Here is an 18,633-nt window from a genome sequence, read left to right as displayed (position 1 = left end):
AGAATACATGTAGAAGTGGCAAAGGAAACACCAGGGCGCACAGAGTACTCGGTAAGCCTCAAGGTACAAAAAACATGGTTCCCCACAACGGACGCTATATTAGCGCCGGAGCGGATAAACTCATCGGATAGCTTAAATCAATTCAGTGAAACAGAGGTCGAGTGATGTCCTAGATGTTTCCGGGTCGTGTGAGCGACCTGGTCAAGTCACCCCTACGATTGATCATAACTGGGCATAACGTGAGGAACATCTGCAGTGGTGGGCCCGTCTAGGGCAGGTTGTGTGCCAGAAGAGGCAATGTATAAGCCCCAACGCCCGCTGCTACTGCGGGAATCCTGACTGATGGAGAATTCACAGATCGACTACCGACCTGCACGCTCATGTATTGCAAAGTAGCTATCTATCTGCGAAGACATTTGTGTCTTCTGCCATTCCTTAGCCCTGCGAGTCCATAACGACCCTTCATACATATTCCTGCGCCGGCGGCGAACCGTTAGGCCTCCCTTTTGTTTCCATACCTCCAGAGTAGCCGCGCCTGTTGGTCAGACATTGCCCGAGATATCTTGTTTTTTGAATAAATACATGGTGAGCTTGCAGGGGAATCGTGGTCTCGACCTAGCTGTCGATGCCTGATATCGATGAGTCGCTGCTAAGCTATTCATTCCCACAACAGGTTTTAGATGCCAAAACAAAGATCTTCCACTGCAACAACTCTGCTGGTACCACAACACCCCCTTAATTCTCCAGACAGTCTTCAAGATGGAGAAGATAGAGGAAGAACTTACTCAGCCAGGTATACATTCCTTCTCTTCCAGTCTTTCCTGTCCTCTTGATCGTTACTACAAAGGAAGATCAGCTTACACCGGTGATCTGGCAGCGACACAACAAGTCCTCGACCCTCGCCGACTTGGCAAGAATTCCTCGGATCTAAGTGACGAGGACTTAGCAGATATCTTCTGCATTATCCATCCTTCTTCGCTCCCTGCGATTCGAGCCGCTGCTCTGATCCATGAGCTCACCCCCGAGCATACAATCACTTCTGAAGGCAACGTGAACATTAGAGAAAAGGAAGTCAACCCACAAGACCCTGGTACGTTTGATCTTGCGGCTCAGGGATTGGTTTCATGCGATATCGTGCTTCGCCTTTCCGCCAAAACGAAGAACCCGGCTGGTGGCTTCCTATTTGGACGAAACCAGCAGCGATGTGACTTCGTTTTGGGCCGCGACGACCAAGTCAAGCGTGTGAGTAATATTCACTTCCGGATCTACATCAATGAATACGGCGTCATTATGCTACAAGACATGTCTACGAATGGCACCGCCGTTGATGGACACATGCTTCGCGCAAAAGAGAAAGAAAACGGCATGGAGTATCGGCACACCCTCGAACTTGGCTCTAGAATCACTCTCGCTATGACACCCCCCGAAGAGGACTTCAGATTCATTGTCCGGATTCCACGCCGGGATGAGGTCACTGAATTGGCCTACCAGCAAAACTTGACAAATTACTTCATGCGTATTCAGAATGCTCAGATAGAGAGAAAGGAACCTGCTATCAAAAACAGAGAACCGGTATGCAGCATGTCCTCTCCTTGCAATTCTCATGCTAATAGTTTGTAGCCCAATATCTTCGCATCACGAGATGTCGGCACCCCAAATTACTCGACGTCTTCTCTTGGTAGACACATTAGAGAGTGGAAGGGCGGCTCGAAGTACAACAAGGTTGGCACCATCGGCAAGGGCGCTTTTGCTGTTGTCTATAAAATTACGGACAAGTATGATGGGGTTCCATATGCTGCCAAAGAACTCGAGAAGCGACGCTTCATGAAGCATGGTGTCCTTGATCAAAAGGTTGATATGGAGATGAAGATCATGCGGAAGATCAAGCATGTAAGGCTACTACTACCTTTGTGCCCCAGGCGATCGCTAATCAGGCCCAGCCGAATATTGTTCAATACATTGAGCATGTTGACTGGGATGAGTATCTCTACATCATCATGGAGTACGTCCCCGGTGGAGACCTTGGCAGCTTGATCAACAAGTATGGTAGACTCCAAGAACTGGAAGTTAAATCAATGGCCACTCAGCTTCTCAGCGCTCTGAAGTATCTCCACGGACAGGGCATAACCCACCGGGATGTCAAACCGGACAACATCCTTATCCATAGTCACCGTCCCTTTCAGGTCAAGCTGACTGACTTTGGTCTGTCAAAGATGGTAGACAGTGAAGACACCTTCCTTCGGACATTCTGTGGAACTCTTCTCTATTGTGCTCCTGAGGTCTACTCGGAGTACCGTGAGTATGATCTGCAAGGTACAAGAACCCTCCGAGGTATCGACAAGAAGCTACTTCCACCACAGCGTTATGATCATGCAGTGGATGTCTGGTCTCTAGCTGGAGTGCTCTTCTTTACGCTGTGTGCAAGCCCTCCATATCCTGTAAAGAATGGGATTTCCTATCAGGAGCTTCTCCATATTATCATGACCAAGCCACTTGATATCAGACCCCTCCAGAAGGTTGATGTCTCGGAGAATGGAATTCGGTTCATTAGACACATGCTACATATTCGTCCTGAGCATCGAGCAACGATCCCTGAACTTGAGTCGGACGTCTGGATTACAGGTGCACCTCAGAGCATGGAGTCTATTGATGAGGAGGAAGTCGATCTGGTTCAGAGTGGTTCTGTTATCAATCCAGAACTTGAGGAAGGAGCATCTCAGTTGAGCATTCATGATCCTTGTGACAGTCAGATTGGTGAGCCTGAGGAAATCAGCGGAGTTAACCAGTATCGAGTCGAAATTCCCAACAGCTTCAATACGAGTGATGGAAATTCGAATGGTAACGAGAGTTCTGCCCTGACGCAGAATGCTGGAAACGGCAGACTATTTGGGGAGGTCGATACTTCTGCCTTGGGAAGTTCTGGCGCTATTCCTTCGAGCCTTCTCCCGGTTCCCACGGTGAATCATCGTGACGTCCGCTCTATGTCCACTATTTTCGGCGGATCAATAAACGCTCAGAGTGAGCCTGTCCATGATACATCGAGCATACAGCACGTTCAACAGCCACCTCCAGTCATGACAGTTACCATGGTATACCAGCCACTCCCGACTGAGGTTGAGAGACATGGTGATAGGGCTTCGAGTCTCATGGGTGCGGAGTCCATGGTTGGACATCTAAACATGCATTCTCCATCAGCTGCTTCGTCTCCTGCTGGGTCTCCCGCTGCGGATGCACCCACCACTGTCGCTTCACCCGCTCAAGAAGGCCTTAGTCTTCGACGACCTCACGAGGAGATGAGCTCTGACGACCGTAGTTGGCAACCTGCCGATCTACCAGCCAAGAGAGTACGCAAATCAATGCGAGAGATTGATATGCCGGCGCCCCAGCAGCTGTTCTGGGATCCCAAGGATAAATCTACTCACCACAACAATTACCCGCATATGACGTTGTCGGAGTTCAATACCTACCAGGAGCTTGCCAAGAGAAAGGGCGAGTTGTTCGAGCATGGCCATGCCACGTTTGATACAACAATGAACAGCTTCAGAGCCAGTCGAAGCCCATCTGTCGATCCCGAGGCTACTCGAGCGCAATCCGAACCGGTAAAGGAGGGTCGCCGCATGATGATGAAGCGTGATGAAAGAAAGCTTGGCGACGGTGTAATCGAGGCCTCTAAGACTCAGCATTCTGCCGCTAAGGATCAATCTCTACCAACAACCGCTCATGGGTCCAACCAGCCCAATACCCCCGAGACCAAATCATCCGACATCACAGCCGGCCACGGCGTTGTAGGCCACGACTTCCAACCACCCAAGCGTATCCTCGGAAAGCTTTTTGCCACACAGGACAGCTGCCTCCCTACCATCACCCTGAATATCGTCGAGACAGTCACGAGCTGGGGTCGCGGCTTCCAGAACACTAATCGCTACTCCAACCCCAACGAGATCCGCGTCCCTAAATACGCCTTCAAGATCTTCGCTTTCAAGCTCGACAACGAATGGGAATTCGCTCCCCCCGACCCCAACTTCAACACCAAAGGCCTATCCTTCTACATCTCCAGTAAAGCCTCGATGGGAATCACCATCAACGGCGTCAGCCTCCCCAGCAACGACCGCCAGAACCCCGAGACGCCGTCGAAGTACTGGGGCGAGCTCCGCCACGGCGACATTATCACCGTGTGGCAGCACGACATCGACAGAAAGCAGTTCACCCGCTTCCGCTTCGAGTGTTATCACGGGAATTCCAAGGACCCTCGCCCCGCCAGCGAACCCTTCTCTATCCTCCCCGAGGGCAAGATCCTGGATAAACTGGAGAAGTACTGCCGTAACCACGAGAAGGCTCTCTTGCAGAACACTCTCTCTCCTGGAGTTTAATCTGGCTCTCCTTCCCTGGTCTTTCTTAATCCAGACTCTGTTTACATCAGCAGCGCCTCTTCCCCATTTTCCTTTTTTTGTTTCCCCCCAAAAATTGAGATTGGCAGACAGATAGACAGGCAGAAAGAAGGGTTCTTCTCTCGATATCAGCCAGGATTGTAAGATCAGTTAGTTTTCTTTTCATCGCATACATACACATATTGGTGGGCGGGTGGGTTGTGGTTTTCCTATTGAAAAAAAGAAAAAACGGGGAGGAAGGGTGGGTTATGCATGCAGGAAGCGGAGTGGATATGGATGGCTATGGATGGATGAATGGATGGATGGATGGGATGACAGGAAAAAAGCTCAGATTGGATCGTCGTAGCTACGATGTAGATAGATAGTGCATGCATGCAGTGTAATGAGAGAAATTCCTTTGAATGAACCAAATACTGAGTGACCAAGGACATAAATACACTCTCATGCATTGAATCAATTACTAGGTAAGACTCTAGCCATCCGGATCAACCACGAATTTATATCCTACTACAATCAATCAATCAATCTTGCCAATCCCCAACAATCCCCTCATCGAATGTCCAGCGACCAGCCTCGTCAGCGCCGACCGGCAGCCTCGCATATATCACATAACCCCGAGGACCTGAGAGCTCGCTTCGTCGTCGTATCCCCCACCAATGCAATCAATCAATCAAATCATTTCAAATGCAGATGCAGAGAAGGTAAAAAATCAAACAAGCAATCAAGCAAGCAGGCGAGAAAAGCACGAGCTAAAAAAGGGGGGCGAAGCAATTAAATACAGCAACGGATTATGCGGGACGAGAAGAACGGGGATGGATATATATCGGACAATGGGCGATTCGCTATGCGGGCATGCACGAATTGAGGGGATTGTGGGCCATTTCTTCGGGGCGGAACAGGTATTTAGACATATATTGGTGGAAGAGTTTTAGATATTTCCATAGAAAAATCGAGATTAGGTTTTTTATTGGGGCGCCCGTGGAGAAGAGGGTGATTAAGGACGACCCCTGGATTAGAAGGTTTAGTTGACGGTGATGAGAGCAGCCAGCGCCAGGAAGACAAGGGCCAGAGGGCTGGCGAGGCCGTTGGCGGAGCTGGGGGCGCTGGTGGTGGTGCCTGCTGGGGCGGAGGTGGTGGTCTTGGAGGCGGATGAGGAGCCTGGGGATTGTTAATTCTTGGTTCTAATCCTGAGGGTCTGAGAAAGGGTCTCTTGACGAGATACATACTCGATGAGGTGGAGCTGCTAGAGCTGGAGCTGGCGCTGCTGCTGCTGCTGCTGCTAGAGCTGGAAGTGCTGCTTGCAGAGCTGCTAGTTGCGCTGGAGCTAGAGCTAGAGCTGGTGCTGCTGCTGGTGCTGGAAGGGGTGCTGGAGCTGGAAGAAGAGCTGGAGCTGGCGGAAGAAGAGCTTGGAGAGCTGGAAGGGGTGGAGGCGGAGGAGCTAGAGGCGGAGGTGGTAGTGGCGGAAGTGCTTGATGGGCCGGTGGAGCTGGAGGCAGCGGCGGAGGAGCTGGCGCTGGCACTGGCACTGGCGCTGGCGGTGGCGCCGACCAGCTGGAACTGGGCACCGTAGTTGGTGGTCACGGCATCCTGGATCTTGACTGCGTAGTCACCAGCGGGGAGGGTGGCAGAAGGAGTCCAGGTGTAGGCAGTACCAGTGAGACCAGCTACACAGAAAGTATGGTTAGCTCAGGTCTCCAGAGAGGGAGGGGGAGATCGCTCTTGTCGGGGAACGGGACAGGGGAAACATACTTCCGAGGGTCTCGAAGGGCTTCACGTTGTTGGGGTCGGTGTCGTCCAAAAGGATCAGAGAGACGGGACCAGTGTTGTCACCCCAGGTAATAACGAAGGGCTGGCCAACGGTGATGCCCGCGTAGGTGGTGACGGTGAGGTTGAGGGCGGCATTGGCACCTGCAACGGCGGCGGCAGCGACGAAGAGACGTGAGAACTGCATTTTGGAAGCGAGTTTGGATCTGCAGAGAGAGGAGAGAGTGTTAGCCGTCTCACGTCACTGTCAATCAATAAACAGGATGAACTGCAATGCAAGTTGACCCTGACGCTGATCGAGAGACAGACGCGACTCGGGTCGATCCGACGCGTTGAGGACTTGGGGATTTGGTGAGACTTACATGACGACTCGTGGGAGAGGAATAGCACAGAGATCGAAAAGAAACGAGCGAGCGTGCTTTCTTTGAATTAAAAGTTAATGGAGAGAGAAGGTCGAGAAGAGAGGAGAGGAGAGAGAAGAGAGAAGAGAGAAGAGGGGCAAAGAAAAAGAGAGGAAAACAGGGAAAAGGGAGAGCGAAAGGGAGAGAGCTGAGCTGCAAGGGAAGCCCGGAAGGCCTCAATCGCTCACTTACTGGATTGGGCCAATTCGTGCCTGTTTTAGTGAATCTAAATGGACGCCGGACACGAGAGCCATTTCACTGTTGTCTGGTTCGCCCAGGGGTAAGATTATACTAAGATTAGACTAAGATACCTTATGTATAAGGTAGCGCGCTCCAGCCACCGCCCCGCGCCCTTTAAGCAACGGCCGCCGGCTCGATGGGGCATAGCGGGGATAGCGGCTAGGCGGGATGGGGCTTGGTGTCTCGGCAAATTCAGGGGTTCCTGGGAAAAACTGGAATCCGATTTATACGGGGTCACGCCTTCCATTGGATCTTGAGCCAGGGAATACGAAGAGAGCGGTACAGAAGACACATTTACGGGACACATAATAATGTGGTATATTATGAGGTGATAATATGATATGATATGATATCTCTACCTGAGACCTTGAGTCGGAATTGGCTTTCAAGGGTCCATTTCCTTGCTGCGCGTCTCGAGACACCTCTGTGCGCAAAGGTGCAGATACCTTACCTTCCTTACATTACACTTTCAGGCTTCCGCTATCCAAGCATCTTATTACGTGATCATCCAGGTAAACTTAAGGTACGGAATAATTACAATCCCGCACATCGCGCTTCTCCGTCCCCTTTACGCCGTCTCCTCGCTGCTCCAGTAGTACCTCGGCTCTCCCGCTCTCTCGTATTCTGGAGCCACCGACGTCGCCTGCAGATCTGAACTTCGCTGTTCGGATTCTCTGAGCTTCGAACCCGAGTTTGCTCTCTCTCGTTATCTCATCCTCTGGAGACTGGCCCCCAGCTTTCAACTGCGGAGAATGTACAGTACAATACGAGGGAGACGCGTATCCCGGGGAAACAACAGGTTTCCACACATATAGCTTATATATATGGCTATGCCATGCAGAAGTATAAAGGCCTGTGCATTCCTTGCCCATGGAGTGGCTTGTCTTGAGGAGCCTTGCACTCGATCACGTGGCTCATCATCTCTTGCTCAGCAGTGAGCACCTTCTCTCTTCCACTCGTCTCCTTACAATCCAACTCATTCAACCGGGATTTTCGGTTTCGTCATAGACTCACAGCAAGATCCAGTAGATCTTCAGGACTCATTGGCTTCCGCCTCTTGTCCTACAATTACAATTACACTCAAACAGTCAAACCAATAGCCCATTGCTGACAATGCTAACTCCTGAGCGTGTCTGCACATACCGAGTACTCCGTGCTGCCTTACACACCTGAGACAGCTCCGGCTGTTCTTATTGGCTCTTTGGCTCTCAGCAGAGCACGCAGATGCCCCTGGCCAATCAGAGGTGAAGACGAAGCAGATGAACGGCAGCGAGGGGAAGAGGCTCACTCCCATCGAACAGTACTCTGCCAAAGCACGGAGTGCCAGGCACAATCAGATACAGTACCTGGCTAACAGTGCGAATCTCTGCCTGTTTCCGAAACGGCGAAACTTAATATTACACAGGGGACAAAACACATGACATCAGCTTAAATACAAAGTCCTCAACTCGGGGGAAACTTTTTCCTTTCCTTTCCTTTCGCTTTCAAGGGCGTCTTACCCGGAGCTCCCCTCCAAGCGTTAGGACGAAGTCAAGTCTGGACTTGAGGCTTGAGCCTATCCCTGCAGAAAGCCGCCCGGTACCTGCATATTCGATGCAGGCCTTGCATCGCGACAGACGGGTTAGAACGGCACAGAACACAACGAACAATGGACTGTTGACTGCTATCTCCCGTTACGACAATGTTCGAAAACCACCTCTCTCTCCGCCCCTCTTCTGCGGAATAACGATGAAAATACACAAGTCAAATCAACAATAATCATTCACTTTCTCAATCAAGCTGGTCGGAGCAATACTAGGGCCGCACTATATACACCATGCCCCGAGTCGGCATCTACCGCCCCCATGGCTCGGATGCGCGGTCGAGAACCAATGGTTGACCATCTCCGGGCAGGCCTACTACTCGGTAGTACTGTATCAGGCGTGATAGCGTCCGATCGAGTCCACCACTTCCTCCCTTTGTGCATGGGGTTGTCAGATGAACGGAAATTTGAACATCTATTTTGCGCTTTTAGGCGTCATGATAAAAGGTTCCGCCTGCCCACGGATGAAACCTTGTGCTCTCTCTTTTTGCCGCTCTTTTACGATTTCTCCTTGAACTTCTGTCCCTGCGAGATTCCTGTTCGTCATCGAACACGATAATTTAAAGAACATCAAGACGATATGTATCTCTCAACCTTTGTCCTCGCGGCTCTCGCGACCCTTACTGCGGCCCAGAACCCTTTCAACATGGACCCAATGCCCTCCAGCATCAAGGTCGGGACTCCCTTCAACATCACCTGGATGCCTTCTACCGGTACAGTCGATACCGTGACGCTGCTCCTCCGCCAAGGCGATCCCAATGCATTGAAGACAGTTGAGACCATTGCCGGTACGTCTCCCTCCTATTCCTACCACTTTCTTTCCTTCCATTCCCCCAAAGGACCTTTTTGACTCACAATCACCACAGAGAATATCCAAAACACCGGCTCTTACCTCTGGACCCCAAGCGCCCAACTCGTCAACGGCCCTCAGTACGCCTTCGAGATCATCGACAACGGAAACAAATACATTGACAACTACTCTGGCCAATTCTCCATCGATTCCCCAAACACCTCCTCCGCCCCCGCCGCCGCTAGCTCCACATCCAGCAGCGCAAGCAGTGCCGCAACATCCAGCAGTGCGAGCGCCAGCACAACCGACAGTTCCAGCACATCAGCAAGCTCTAGCACAACCGCTAGCTCCAGCTCGAGCTCGAGCTCAAGCGCATCCGGGTCCTCGAGCGTGAAGAGCACCCAGACGAAGGTCAACAGCAGCGCGAGCCAAACCAGCAGCGCAACATCCACCTCAAGCAAGGAGACCAGCAGCAGCAGCAGCTCAGCGACCCCTAGCGCGACGGGCCACTCGGCCGCCACCAAGATCAAGGTGTCCGGGGGACTCCTAGCGGTTGTGGGTGCGGGCATGGCGCTCCTGTGATGAAAGACGAAGAGCCCGCAAAGGCAAATGGCGTTTTTCGTTACCCAAGAATCATCATCAGCATCGTCTGGGGATCTGGGAGGTTTAGCATCAAACAAGGTTTAGCGAGCATGGGATTGAGCGTTCGTTGTATATATAAACCTATATTCTCTTTTAATCGCTCTAAATATTTCGAGGTCACGACAGCCTTATGTTATTATATTAGAGATCTATACACGCTCTGGTTTCTGGGGTTTTGGGAAAGGGGTTTGCAGAATACACAGGGTGGCTATTTATCTTCTACGTACCTTATATGTACAGTAGGCTCCAATGCACTAGACATTTGCAACCTTCTAAATGCATTATTTGCAACCTCTTTAAACATGAGAACTCCTCTTATCTATCAACGATCCTCAATCCTCAAAAGTGTAACTTCCAGAGCCCAGCTTAGTAATCGCGGCTATCACCAGCTGGCCCCACCATAAACCTTCGAGAATCGGGTCTCGCCCGCCGAGTCTGCCGCCGACGACAGCACCAAACGAGTGCAATCCAACCTTCAGCGCGCAATCTCCCATCATCCAATTCTCTCCTCCCCACTCGCACCAGCACACATCTACGAATCTCTCTCGCTCCCTATCCAAGATCTGAAACAGGATCTGAATACCGAGCACGATGTCTGATCCGCCAGTCGTCGACTTCGGCTCGCCGACTATCTTCTTCGACTCGCATCCTGAGGAACAGGAGTCGTATCTGTATTCGTATTGGTCGGCGCTGAAGAGTTCGTTGAAGATGTATGTGGCCTTTTCCTGATTACTGCTGTTGCTGCTTGCAGTTTGCTCTGCCTTGCACTTCTCCTGAAGTGGTTCATGGCATGTTTTTATCAAATCTTATTTATTTCATTTTTCTTTCTCCTTTCAAAGCCAATCCAAAATCGCGCTTTCTTTTTCCTCAATATCATTAAAAGATGGAAAAGAGATCAGGCAAGGAATAGGAAGGGGCAAGCAAGACAGGAGAGGAAGAGCAACACCGCTAACAAAAATATTCACGCACAGCGCGTTCACAGGCCAAGTACCAAAATTCCACCACCCCGGCACACTACGTATCATATGGTGGACGCACGACGGCAACCAAGGAATGAAAGATTACGAACTCCACGAGTACGCGCTCGTGCGGCGCAACTTCGACGTGCTGCTCGACCTCCCCGAAGTCCGCCGCGTGGTGATCATGGGCTACTCAGGGCAGAACCCGTATATCCTAGGCGACAAGAACCCATGGGTGGAGAAGTTCTCGCGGATGAATAAGGTGCGTAAGGGATGGGATGAGAGAAAGGACGTGAAAGAGGGGAATAAGGAAAGGATGAATGATAGTAAGGAGGGGAGAGTAGGCAAGTTGGTGGATATTAATGAGATTATTGAGAAGAATGATGAGATTGAGGAGCAGAAGAGGAGGGAGGAGGAGGAACGTATAGCGACGGAGACTGAGGGGCTGTTGAGTGGGGAGATGGTGTAGGCTTGGGATGGGAGCTTGTGGTTTGGAAAGGTGCGGATTGCGAATTACGATATCTGGCCATCATCCTCGCCGACAGACTTCCAGAGGGGGGCAGATGAGCGCACGTTGTTGCAATCAGCAGGGAAGCAGCCGACCGTCGATAGATCATCGAAACACTACCAAGGAAGGCGGAAAGGAGACAAAACGGCGAATTGAAGGATCTGCCACATCCCCTCCGGAACGAGCAATACATACAGGTACCAATCCACCCCCTTCCAAAGGCCAATCCCACCGACCATCAACCTCTCTCATCACCAAAATTACCACACCAGTCCAATCCGCTCTATATACCACGGACTCCCAATCCATTCTTCCCATCTCAGCACCTGAATTTTCCAGCGTCTTTGATATTTTAGTTTTTATCAATCAGGAATGAAGGATGGATGATGGATAGGAGTCATCTTTTGTTATTGTTATGTATGTAATGTAGTATGTATGTAAATATCTAGTCATCAGTTAATGGTTCGGATCTTATCCATCTTATTTATATCCCTTGTTTAAGGTATTTGGAAGACCGCTTCGCTTTTATTATTCAAGTATAAAAGGCGTTGCTTTTGTTGATTTTGTAGTTTTTGCGTCCCCGAGGAGTCACTCACTAAGGTAATTCCCCTTCTTCTTCTAGCAACACCAACTTTTTTTCAGTATGATGTTTATACCCAATAAACATCAAGATCGCAATTAAATCAAATTATTCAATTCAGACCTTGCTTTTATCACCACTCCATCTATCTCATACACCTTCTATACCTCCCCAGTAGTAGGTAGTAACAAATCCATAATTCCCACCACCCTACCCTACCCTACCTTACTAACTATCCCCAAATCGCCAAATTCGCCAACTCACGAATTCTCCTTTTCGAGCCAACATAGCTAAACGGCTGACCATATATGTTCATAAGCTCCAAAGTCAGCTCTGGCTCACGCTCGCCTGCTTTTCTCCAACGAGAGAGGATATGCAAAAGATTGCTTATTACGTTGGGAAAACTGGCTTGGTTCCTTGTGTGCAGCGAGCGAGCGAGGTGTTAGTAAAATTGAGATAAAGAACGAGGGGGGGGGGGGGAATGGGCAGGTATATACTTTCTCCAACCCTGCTGTCTATCAGGATCAACACATAAACAAATCCTCTCAACATACCCCACCCGTCGTCCTCCCCATTTCCCTCTAACCATCCGATCCAAATCGTCCAAGCACGACGACTGTATCCTCAGGCTGCGAAAATTCCTAGTTTCGAAAAATGTCTGGAATTCTAAGGATACGGTGGCGTAGCTAGACTTACGACGGTGATCTGAGGCTGCTACAATTAACTCTAGGATCATCTGGCGAATCTCGAGGGGTAGATGGATCCAGGAGGTCATGATGGGTAGGGTGTGTTGGGGTGGGGTGGGCCGATGAGGAAAGTTTGAGGAAATGGGTTTGATATCGAGGAGGTTTTTTTTGGATGTGCTGGGAAAAAATGAAGATGGATGAATGTGGTGGGAGCACTAGATACCTTACTCGACTACCTTAAGGAACTCGACCATGGAACGCTTCACTCTCGGCGGGAGGAGCCGTATTTGTATAGAGTGGAGAGATATGGCAGGAGAAAAGAAGGGGTAAGTAGGCTTTGGCTGTGCATGAGCTTCCGACTAGACATCTCAACTTCCTTCATCTGAAAAAAAGCAACCAAGACAGAACGTAAAAGTCCGTTGATTAATTTGACACATTCCTTTCTGTATTCATCTATCACTACATCCGCTCCCCCCCTCAAAACTCGAACTCGTTCCGGAAGCTCTCCACATCCATACCGACCACGACCCGATCCGCCAGATCCCGACGGCCCATCTGGCTGAAGACGCGCCGGAGCGTGTCGTACAGGTTCGTGCTCTGGTTCTGGCTGATCATGCGCTCCAGCTCGGCCTCGGAGACGTTGCCCTCGCCGCCGCCAAGGATGTCGCGAGCCTTCTCGCGGCCCTCGTTCGCGACGACTTCGTGCATGGCGAGGGCGCCCAGAAGGTGCGCCGCCGCCTCTTCGTAGCAGCCGATGTTGATGCAGCTCACGCCCAGGTTGTAGCGGGCGCGGACGAAGTTGGTGCGTAGCACCAAGGCCTTCTCGTACGCGGCGATGGCTTCTTCGCTCCGCCCGCTGTTGGCGAGGGTGGCGCCGAGTCGGTTCCAGAGGAGGTGCACTTGATCCCTTTGGTTGCTGGTCCCGGATTCGGTGCTGGCTAACGCGGCCGAGAAACAGTCGACTGCTTTGCCGTATTCCTCAGCGCCGTAGAAGAGAACCCCGAGGCCGACCTGCACGTCAGGATCCATGTGCTCACCATCGGGTGAAAGCTGGGCGGCGCGGATAAATAGGTCCGTGGTCTTCTCGTGCAGTTGATGTCGATCTGTGAAGCCCACATCGGCATCAGAGGTGAGCTCAGATGGGGAGACTATATTTGGGTATTTGACCGAGAGCCAGCGTTCGAGGGTGCGGTAGGCGGTACTATCGTAGCCTTCGTTTGTGTATGATACTGCTAATCCCATGAGAGCTGTGAGGTTGTTTGGATCCAACTTCAGAGCCTGTTCTAAAGCCCGTATGGCGGGAGCTTCTTTCTCGTTTTGTGCTTGTGCAGAGCCAAGTAACACCCACGCTTCGGTATGGTCAGGCTCCTTTTGTACTGCAGCTTCGAAGGCTAGAGCTGCGAGGGAGAGGTTGCCTCCCTCCTGCATTATCCGGACTCCTTCTTCGAAGGGATTACTGACATCCCGGAAGATATTGTCGGATTCAAACATGTACTCTCCTAATTGCGGATCTCGGAACGGCGACTGGTGAGTCCCTAAGCCATCAAATCCATCCCAGTGATCGAAATCACCCATGTGCATTCCCATACCTCCCGACATACTTTCATCGGATGCCATCGCCCTAGCAGCGGCAGTCTCAGCTTGTATGCCTCTCCAGATAGACTCGAAATCACCGAATTCATTGGTTTCGGATTCAAGGACTGACCTGTCCATTTCATTAAGCTCTGCCTCGGCGGCCACAGCTTCTTCCTGTTCCTTTCCCTGCAGATCGATCTGCTTGAACTGTTCTTCCCAATGTTCATCATCGAGCTCGATCATCTTCCCCTTCCCCTTGTCTTCCTGCTGGAAATTCTGGGGTCCTTGGAAGCTCGGCCGGTTCATCATCCCCATGCCCATACCGCCCATACCCATCATGCCCATTGGCATACCCATCGGTGATTGGTATCCGGAGTAGCCGCTCCCCATACTCTGCGCCATAGGGCTTGCCGTCCGAGGCGCACTCTGGTTCATCTGCTGGAATCGAGCGAAGTCGGCTGGGCTGAACGCCGCGCCCTTGGGGGCTTGAAACGCAGCCTCCATCATCCCTTGTGCTTCAACCCCCGGGTGGAATTCTTGCGCCCATGTATTTACGCCCGGCGATTGGGAACCTGCCCGCATCTGTGGATTGTGGTGCAGATCATGCTGCATCGCGAACGCCTCGGGGATCTGTCCGTTCTGTTGCATGAACTCATTCATCATCTATGGAAGCCATGCTGTTAGCCCTGCCACCCCGCCCTAGGAAAATACTGCATGCAGAAAGACATATTCGTCGAGAATGATACTTGGGGAACTAATTGGAACATACGTTATCCTGACTTCCACTCATGCCCATCCCGTTCGTACTCCGCATGCCCTGCATGTTACCGCCCGGTCCCCTCCCCACCAGTCGGTCTCTTTGTAAACTCTTGTCATCCTGGACATGTTTGGTGAATTGACTGAGAGGGTTCCCGGCCGTCGAACACTCCGCGCCACCTAGAAATGACATATTGAAGGGCTTCCAAAATTAAGTCGAGTGAGGATCCGACCGCTGATCGTCGAACGTTCGCCACTCGAGGCAGGTATGTCTAGCTGGAAAGAGAACAGATCTATGTACAAAGGTATGTGCCGTATTGTTGTACAAGAAGGGCATGTATATGACAACGGCGTCTCTTGCGTGTTGAAACTCATATGTTGTTGTGCTGTGTATGAGAGAGGTCGAATGGTCAAAATGTGGGGAAGTGTATTGGAAATCATCCCGAGCCTCGGGAAAATGCCGAGGTGCAAGTGGCCGAGAAGCACGGGCAACCTCCGCCGATCGTCAGCAAAAAGGGGGAAGGCGAATACTCCCCTCCATGATGTCAAAGCAACACAACAATTGTAGGATACCAGAAGGGTTCCAGAAGGCCTCTATTAATATCCGGCTATTTATGACAATATAAAAGAAACGTTTCCCGTGTACTTTGAGCTGAGTTATGTCTTCTGATCTTAATCATCGGTCTGCGCCGGCCCCAAAACCCAGATTTTACATGCTGCCAGAAATAGTGGATCTTAAGACAAGTTACAGAAAGGTGAGGTCTAAAAGAAGATGCCTCAGATATGCCCCGGCTTTTGGTACAATATCCACAACCACTAATAGGTCACAATACCCAACTCCTACATCATTACAGTCCATGTTGTTTAGAACCCACCCTCAGTCTGGCCTCCGTTCTGGCCTCCGTTGCGGGGGCCAGTACGGACCCTGTCCTTGGTGCCGCCAGTGCTGAAATCAACCCTCAACTTGCGACCATAAATCTCTCTCCCCATAAGAGCTTCTCGGCCCTTGGTGGCGCTCTCCACATCAACAAAGTCAGCGTGGGCGAAACCTCTTGGTTGGCCAGTACGTCTGTCAATCGCAACCCGGACATCGATGACATTTCGAATATCACGGAAGAGCTTGTTGAGATCAGCGTCGGACATCTCGAAGGCAAGGTTGCCAATGAACAGAGTCTTTGAAGGTGGGTTCTCTCGGACTTCGCGGACGGTCCTGGCCATGTAGTTTACAATCAGGCGACGGCCTTCTAGGACGGTTTGGTTCTTTGCCACAATGGCAGCATTGGCCGCCTCGATGGTCTCGAATTCGACATACCCAAATCTACAAAAGCGGTCAGTTGCAATGCTAGAAACCGGATGCAGAGACCTCTTACCCTTTGCTCAATCCCCTGGCATCGGTAGCGATGATTGTCGACTTGATGGGCCCAAATTGCTCAAATTCCCTCTCGAGATCCTTGGCAGTGACATCGAAGAGCAAGTTTCCAACGTAGATACCAGAGGTAGGTGTCAAGACGCGCGGGTTGTTTGAGCGTGGGTTGTTTGAGCGCGTGGTGTAGTTGTCCCTGCGATCATCATTATATCTATTTTGGCGTGGTGCTCTGGGGAAGCCGCTAGCAAGACCGCTAGTAGGCTCAGCACCTCGATCACCGCCATAAGTCTCTTGCGCTGGCTCGGTACTCTGTGCTAAGCTCTCCTCTGCATCCTTGGTATAAGTCGAAGTGGACTCGGCGGCGGAATCGATGGCTGATCGGATAGTACCGTGCTCTTCGGCATCGGCAGCTGCGACGGGTCGTGATTCGCTGTTGGCATTATCGCTGGCAAATCTTCTGAACACTGATGGGGAGATCGCGCTCTGGACTTTTGATTGGGCGAGGAAAGAGGGAGAGGAGGACTTGGAGACCACGGAGGTGGATGGGGATGCCGCAGCACGGAAAGCTGCGCGACGGATGAAATGCCTTCGACGGTGATTAGTTTTTGAACCATCGATCTCTCGCGCGGCAGTACGAAACTTACATGATTATGAACTGTGTAGGAATTGGAATGAGGTTGGGTTCTCGATGTCTTGTGAGGTGGTGATACTCTAGAAATTTATTATTTCCAGGAAGCTTTTTCACATACGGGGACGCAGCTAGCGCGGGGACTAACTGGTTCCGGCCCGTATGTCAGGTGCAACCGCGAAGCCGACCTCCTTTTCAAGGTACATCAATGCTCACATCTCCCAATTGCCAACGGAATCAAGCTGCTTTCTCCCAGAGTTTGTATGGCCATGGGCATATCTCAATCAATAGAAGATATCTGGCTTTTAATTCTCTCTCTACTGCCCCTAAAGTTTATCAACCTAGAAAATGCCTCTTCAGCCCCGTCAACAAGGCTGAGCAATAAGGCTTCAGATAATTGTCATCTACTTTTATACCTACCTAGACGCCTCCACGCTTCACAGAATCACCCGTTGCCTTCCGGAACTATTGTGCATTTGCATAGCTTTATCTGATAGCTTAATTTTGATTTAATTGCATGTTTTCTTTGCACGTAAGGTAGGTAAGGTACCTTAGGTATCCGAACACCTGTCCTCTCGAGTCAACCCAACTGGAGAACCGTCTATATCCCTCCCTCACCACATCCTGTCTCCTCTATGCCCAAGCATTCTTCAACAACTCTCGTCGCTGCTCCTCTCACAATACATGTCATCTTCCGTAATATCCTTGAGCGCCCTAGCCACCCAGAAAAAAGGCTGGAGGAAAAGGGGATAATACACAGCTCAAGGACCTAGAGCGCTCGGTATTTTTAGAGCTTTTGTATCACAGTCTCCTCCTGTAGGATAATCTCATCTAATTGTAGTCAGAGTAGCTGATTGGCTTCAATGATAACAGTCACTCTTAGCTACACGACAATCTCATCAGATTCACATGCAGCATGGTATGGAGTTCTATAGTATTGATTTCGTTCGCATGAGGATTCAAGTAGTAGTTATTCCACACCATCCGACATTTCATCACCAACCCATGAAGATCAGCTTTCTTGATGATGAGAAAAGGGACCGTATGCACATGCAGCCAAGGACAGAAGGCCCGGTGTCCAAACAAACCACATCTCGTTGGAATGCCAAGTAGCTGATCTACCACGACCCGTCACCACATCACCAACCAGTGAAGGTTAGCTCTCTCAAGGAGAAACAGAGACAGTATGCCTGTCCAACAAGGACAAAGGACCGGGTCCAAACAAACCACATCCAGAGCGAAGAAAAACCATGAACTCATTATCGCAGCAATGTCCCGTTCGTAAAAGAACAAGCAGTGTATGAGCATATCCGTAAGAAAGATGCCTCTCCCAGCCCAAAGACACCATCAGAGTCCAACAACCCGCCCCAAAGCTAGTAACTGAATACCATGCAATGAGAGATTCTGCCAAGCCAGTAACCCAAGTACCACGCAAGACGAAATCCAGAGATTGGAAGGAAAGACGGGGAAGAATCGAGGGCGGAGAGGCGGGTATATGTGTACAACGCCATAATTCAACCGTGATGCACGCCATGTAGCCATCCATCTTCACATTATCTCATTCCATTGGAATCCGTTGCATCCGAAAGAGGCATAAACATCAATCAGGAAAGGAGGATGTGAAATCCAGCCACGCCATATGCACCGCAAACTCCGCACTAAACACTTTTGTAATCTAGACAAACGCAAGGAAAATTTGTTGTATCGTGGAACGACTCGCGGTAGATGGAGAAGCTCAAAGGACATGGCCACCAGGGTGCGGTGTATG

At 50.7% G+C, this 18,633-nt stretch overlaps 10 protein-coding genes across 10 annotated transcripts; 5 read left to right on the top strand and 5 right to left on the bottom strand.

Annotated features, from left to right (window-relative positions):
• The first annotated feature begins 327 nt into the window (after window positions 1-327).
• Window positions 328-4,484, top strand: M430DRAFT_198973 (hypothetical protein). The gene is made up of 5 exons (XM_024864181.1): window positions 328-585; window positions 674-793; window positions 878-1,572; window positions 1,621-1,890; window positions 1,941-4,484. Exons 2-5 carry the CDS (start codon window positions 760-762, stop codon window positions 4,368-4,370), a joined length of 3,429 nt encoding a protein of 1,142 aa, XP_024723753.1. The 5' UTR covers window positions 328-585; window positions 674-759; the 3' UTR covers window positions 4,371-4,484.
• Window positions 4,485-5,000: 516 nt separating this feature from the next.
• On the bottom strand, window positions 5,001-6,652 carry M430DRAFT_39277 (hypothetical protein). Its single transcript, XM_024867304.1, has 4 exons — window positions 6,515-6,652; window positions 6,138-6,358; window positions 5,615-6,052; window positions 5,001-5,546 (listed from the first exon to the last, which is right to left on the bottom strand). The coding sequence occupies exons 2-4, from the start codon at window positions 6,337-6,339 to the stop codon at window positions 5,410-5,412; spliced, it is 777 nt and encodes a 258-aa protein (XP_024723752.1). The 5' UTR covers window positions 6,340-6,358; window positions 6,515-6,652; the 3' UTR covers window positions 5,001-5,409.
• A 1,710-nt stretch (window positions 6,653-8,362) lies between these two features.
• On the top strand, window positions 8,363-8,939 carry M430DRAFT_198927 (hypothetical protein). Its single transcript, XM_024864180.1, has one exon. It carries the CDS (start codon window positions 8,638-8,640, stop codon window positions 8,932-8,934), a length of 297 nt encoding a protein of 98 aa, XP_024723751.1. The 5' UTR covers window positions 8,363-8,637; the 3' UTR covers window positions 8,935-8,939.
• M430DRAFT_39276 (hypothetical protein) lies at window positions 8,660-10,081 on the top strand. Its single transcript, XM_024867303.1, has 2 exons — window positions 8,660-9,163; window positions 9,242-10,081. The coding sequence occupies exons 1-2, from the start codon at window positions 8,956-8,958 to the stop codon at window positions 9,745-9,747; spliced, it is 714 nt and encodes a 237-aa protein (XP_024723750.1). The 5' UTR covers window positions 8,660-8,955; the 3' UTR covers window positions 9,748-10,081.
• Window positions 10,082-10,254: 173 nt separating this feature from the next.
• Window positions 10,255-11,235, top strand: M430DRAFT_39275 (hypothetical protein; the record flags this gene model as incomplete). Its single annotated transcript, XM_024867302.1, has 2 exons — window positions 10,255-10,517; window positions 10,779-11,235. Exons 1-2 carry the CDS (start codon window positions 10,399-10,401, stop codon window positions 11,233-11,235), a joined length of 576 nt encoding a protein of 191 aa, XP_024723749.1. The 5' UTR covers window positions 10,255-10,398.
• On the top strand, window positions 11,136-11,792 carry M430DRAFT_198914 (hypothetical protein). The gene has a single exon (XM_024864179.1). The coding sequence runs from the start codon at window positions 11,243-11,245 to the stop codon at window positions 11,648-11,650; it is 408 nt and encodes a 135-aa protein (XP_024723748.1). The 5' UTR covers window positions 11,136-11,242; the 3' UTR covers window positions 11,651-11,792.
• Window positions 11,793-11,823: 31 nt separating this feature from the next.
• Window positions 11,824-12,605, bottom strand: M430DRAFT_198910 (hypothetical protein). The gene is made up of 2 exons (XM_024864178.1): window positions 12,352-12,605; window positions 11,824-12,270 (listed from the first exon to the last, which is right to left on the bottom strand). The coding sequence occupies exons 1-2, from the start codon at window positions 12,588-12,590 to the stop codon at window positions 12,087-12,089; spliced, it is 423 nt and encodes a 140-aa protein (XP_024723747.1). The 5' UTR covers window positions 12,591-12,605; the 3' UTR covers window positions 11,824-12,086.
• Window positions 12,606-13,017: 412 nt separating this feature from the next.
• M430DRAFT_47650 (hypothetical protein) lies at window positions 13,018-15,064 on the bottom strand (the record flags this gene model as incomplete). Its single annotated transcript, XM_024867945.1, has 2 exons — window positions 13,018-14,778; window positions 14,885-15,064. 2 exons carry the CDS (start codon window positions 15,062-15,064, stop codon window positions 13,018-13,020), a joined length of 1,941 nt encoding a protein of 646 aa, XP_024723746.1.
• Window positions 15,065-15,759: 695 nt separating this feature from the next.
• M430DRAFT_85635 (hypothetical protein) lies at window positions 15,760-16,828 on the bottom strand (the record flags this gene model as incomplete). The annotated part of the gene is made up of 2 exons (XM_024869635.1): window positions 15,760-16,189; window positions 16,242-16,828. Coding segments are annotated over 2 exons (1,017 nt in total), but the record flags the coding sequence as incomplete, so codon positions are not given.
• Window positions 16,829-18,004: 1,176 nt separating this feature from the next.
• M430DRAFT_32958 (hypothetical protein) lies at window positions 18,005-18,593 on the bottom strand. The gene has a single exon (XM_024866266.1). The coding sequence runs from the start codon at window positions 18,409-18,411 to the stop codon at window positions 18,031-18,033; it is 381 nt and encodes a 126-aa protein (XP_024723744.1). The 5' UTR covers window positions 18,412-18,593; the 3' UTR covers window positions 18,005-18,030.
• Between the last annotated feature and the right edge of the window lie 40 nt (window positions 18,594-18,633).

This window comes from Amorphotheca resinae (assembly GCF_003019875.1).
Source record: "Amorphotheca resinae ATCC 22711 unplaced genomic scaffold M430scaffold_2, whole genome shotgun sequence".
Classification (NCBI taxonomy): domain Eukaryota; kingdom Fungi; phylum Ascomycota; class Leotiomycetes; order Helotiales; family Amorphothecaceae; genus Amorphotheca; species Amorphotheca resinae.
The sequence above is the reverse complement of the archived record's forward strand: the minus strand, read 5'-3'. Positions and strand labels throughout refer to the sequence as shown.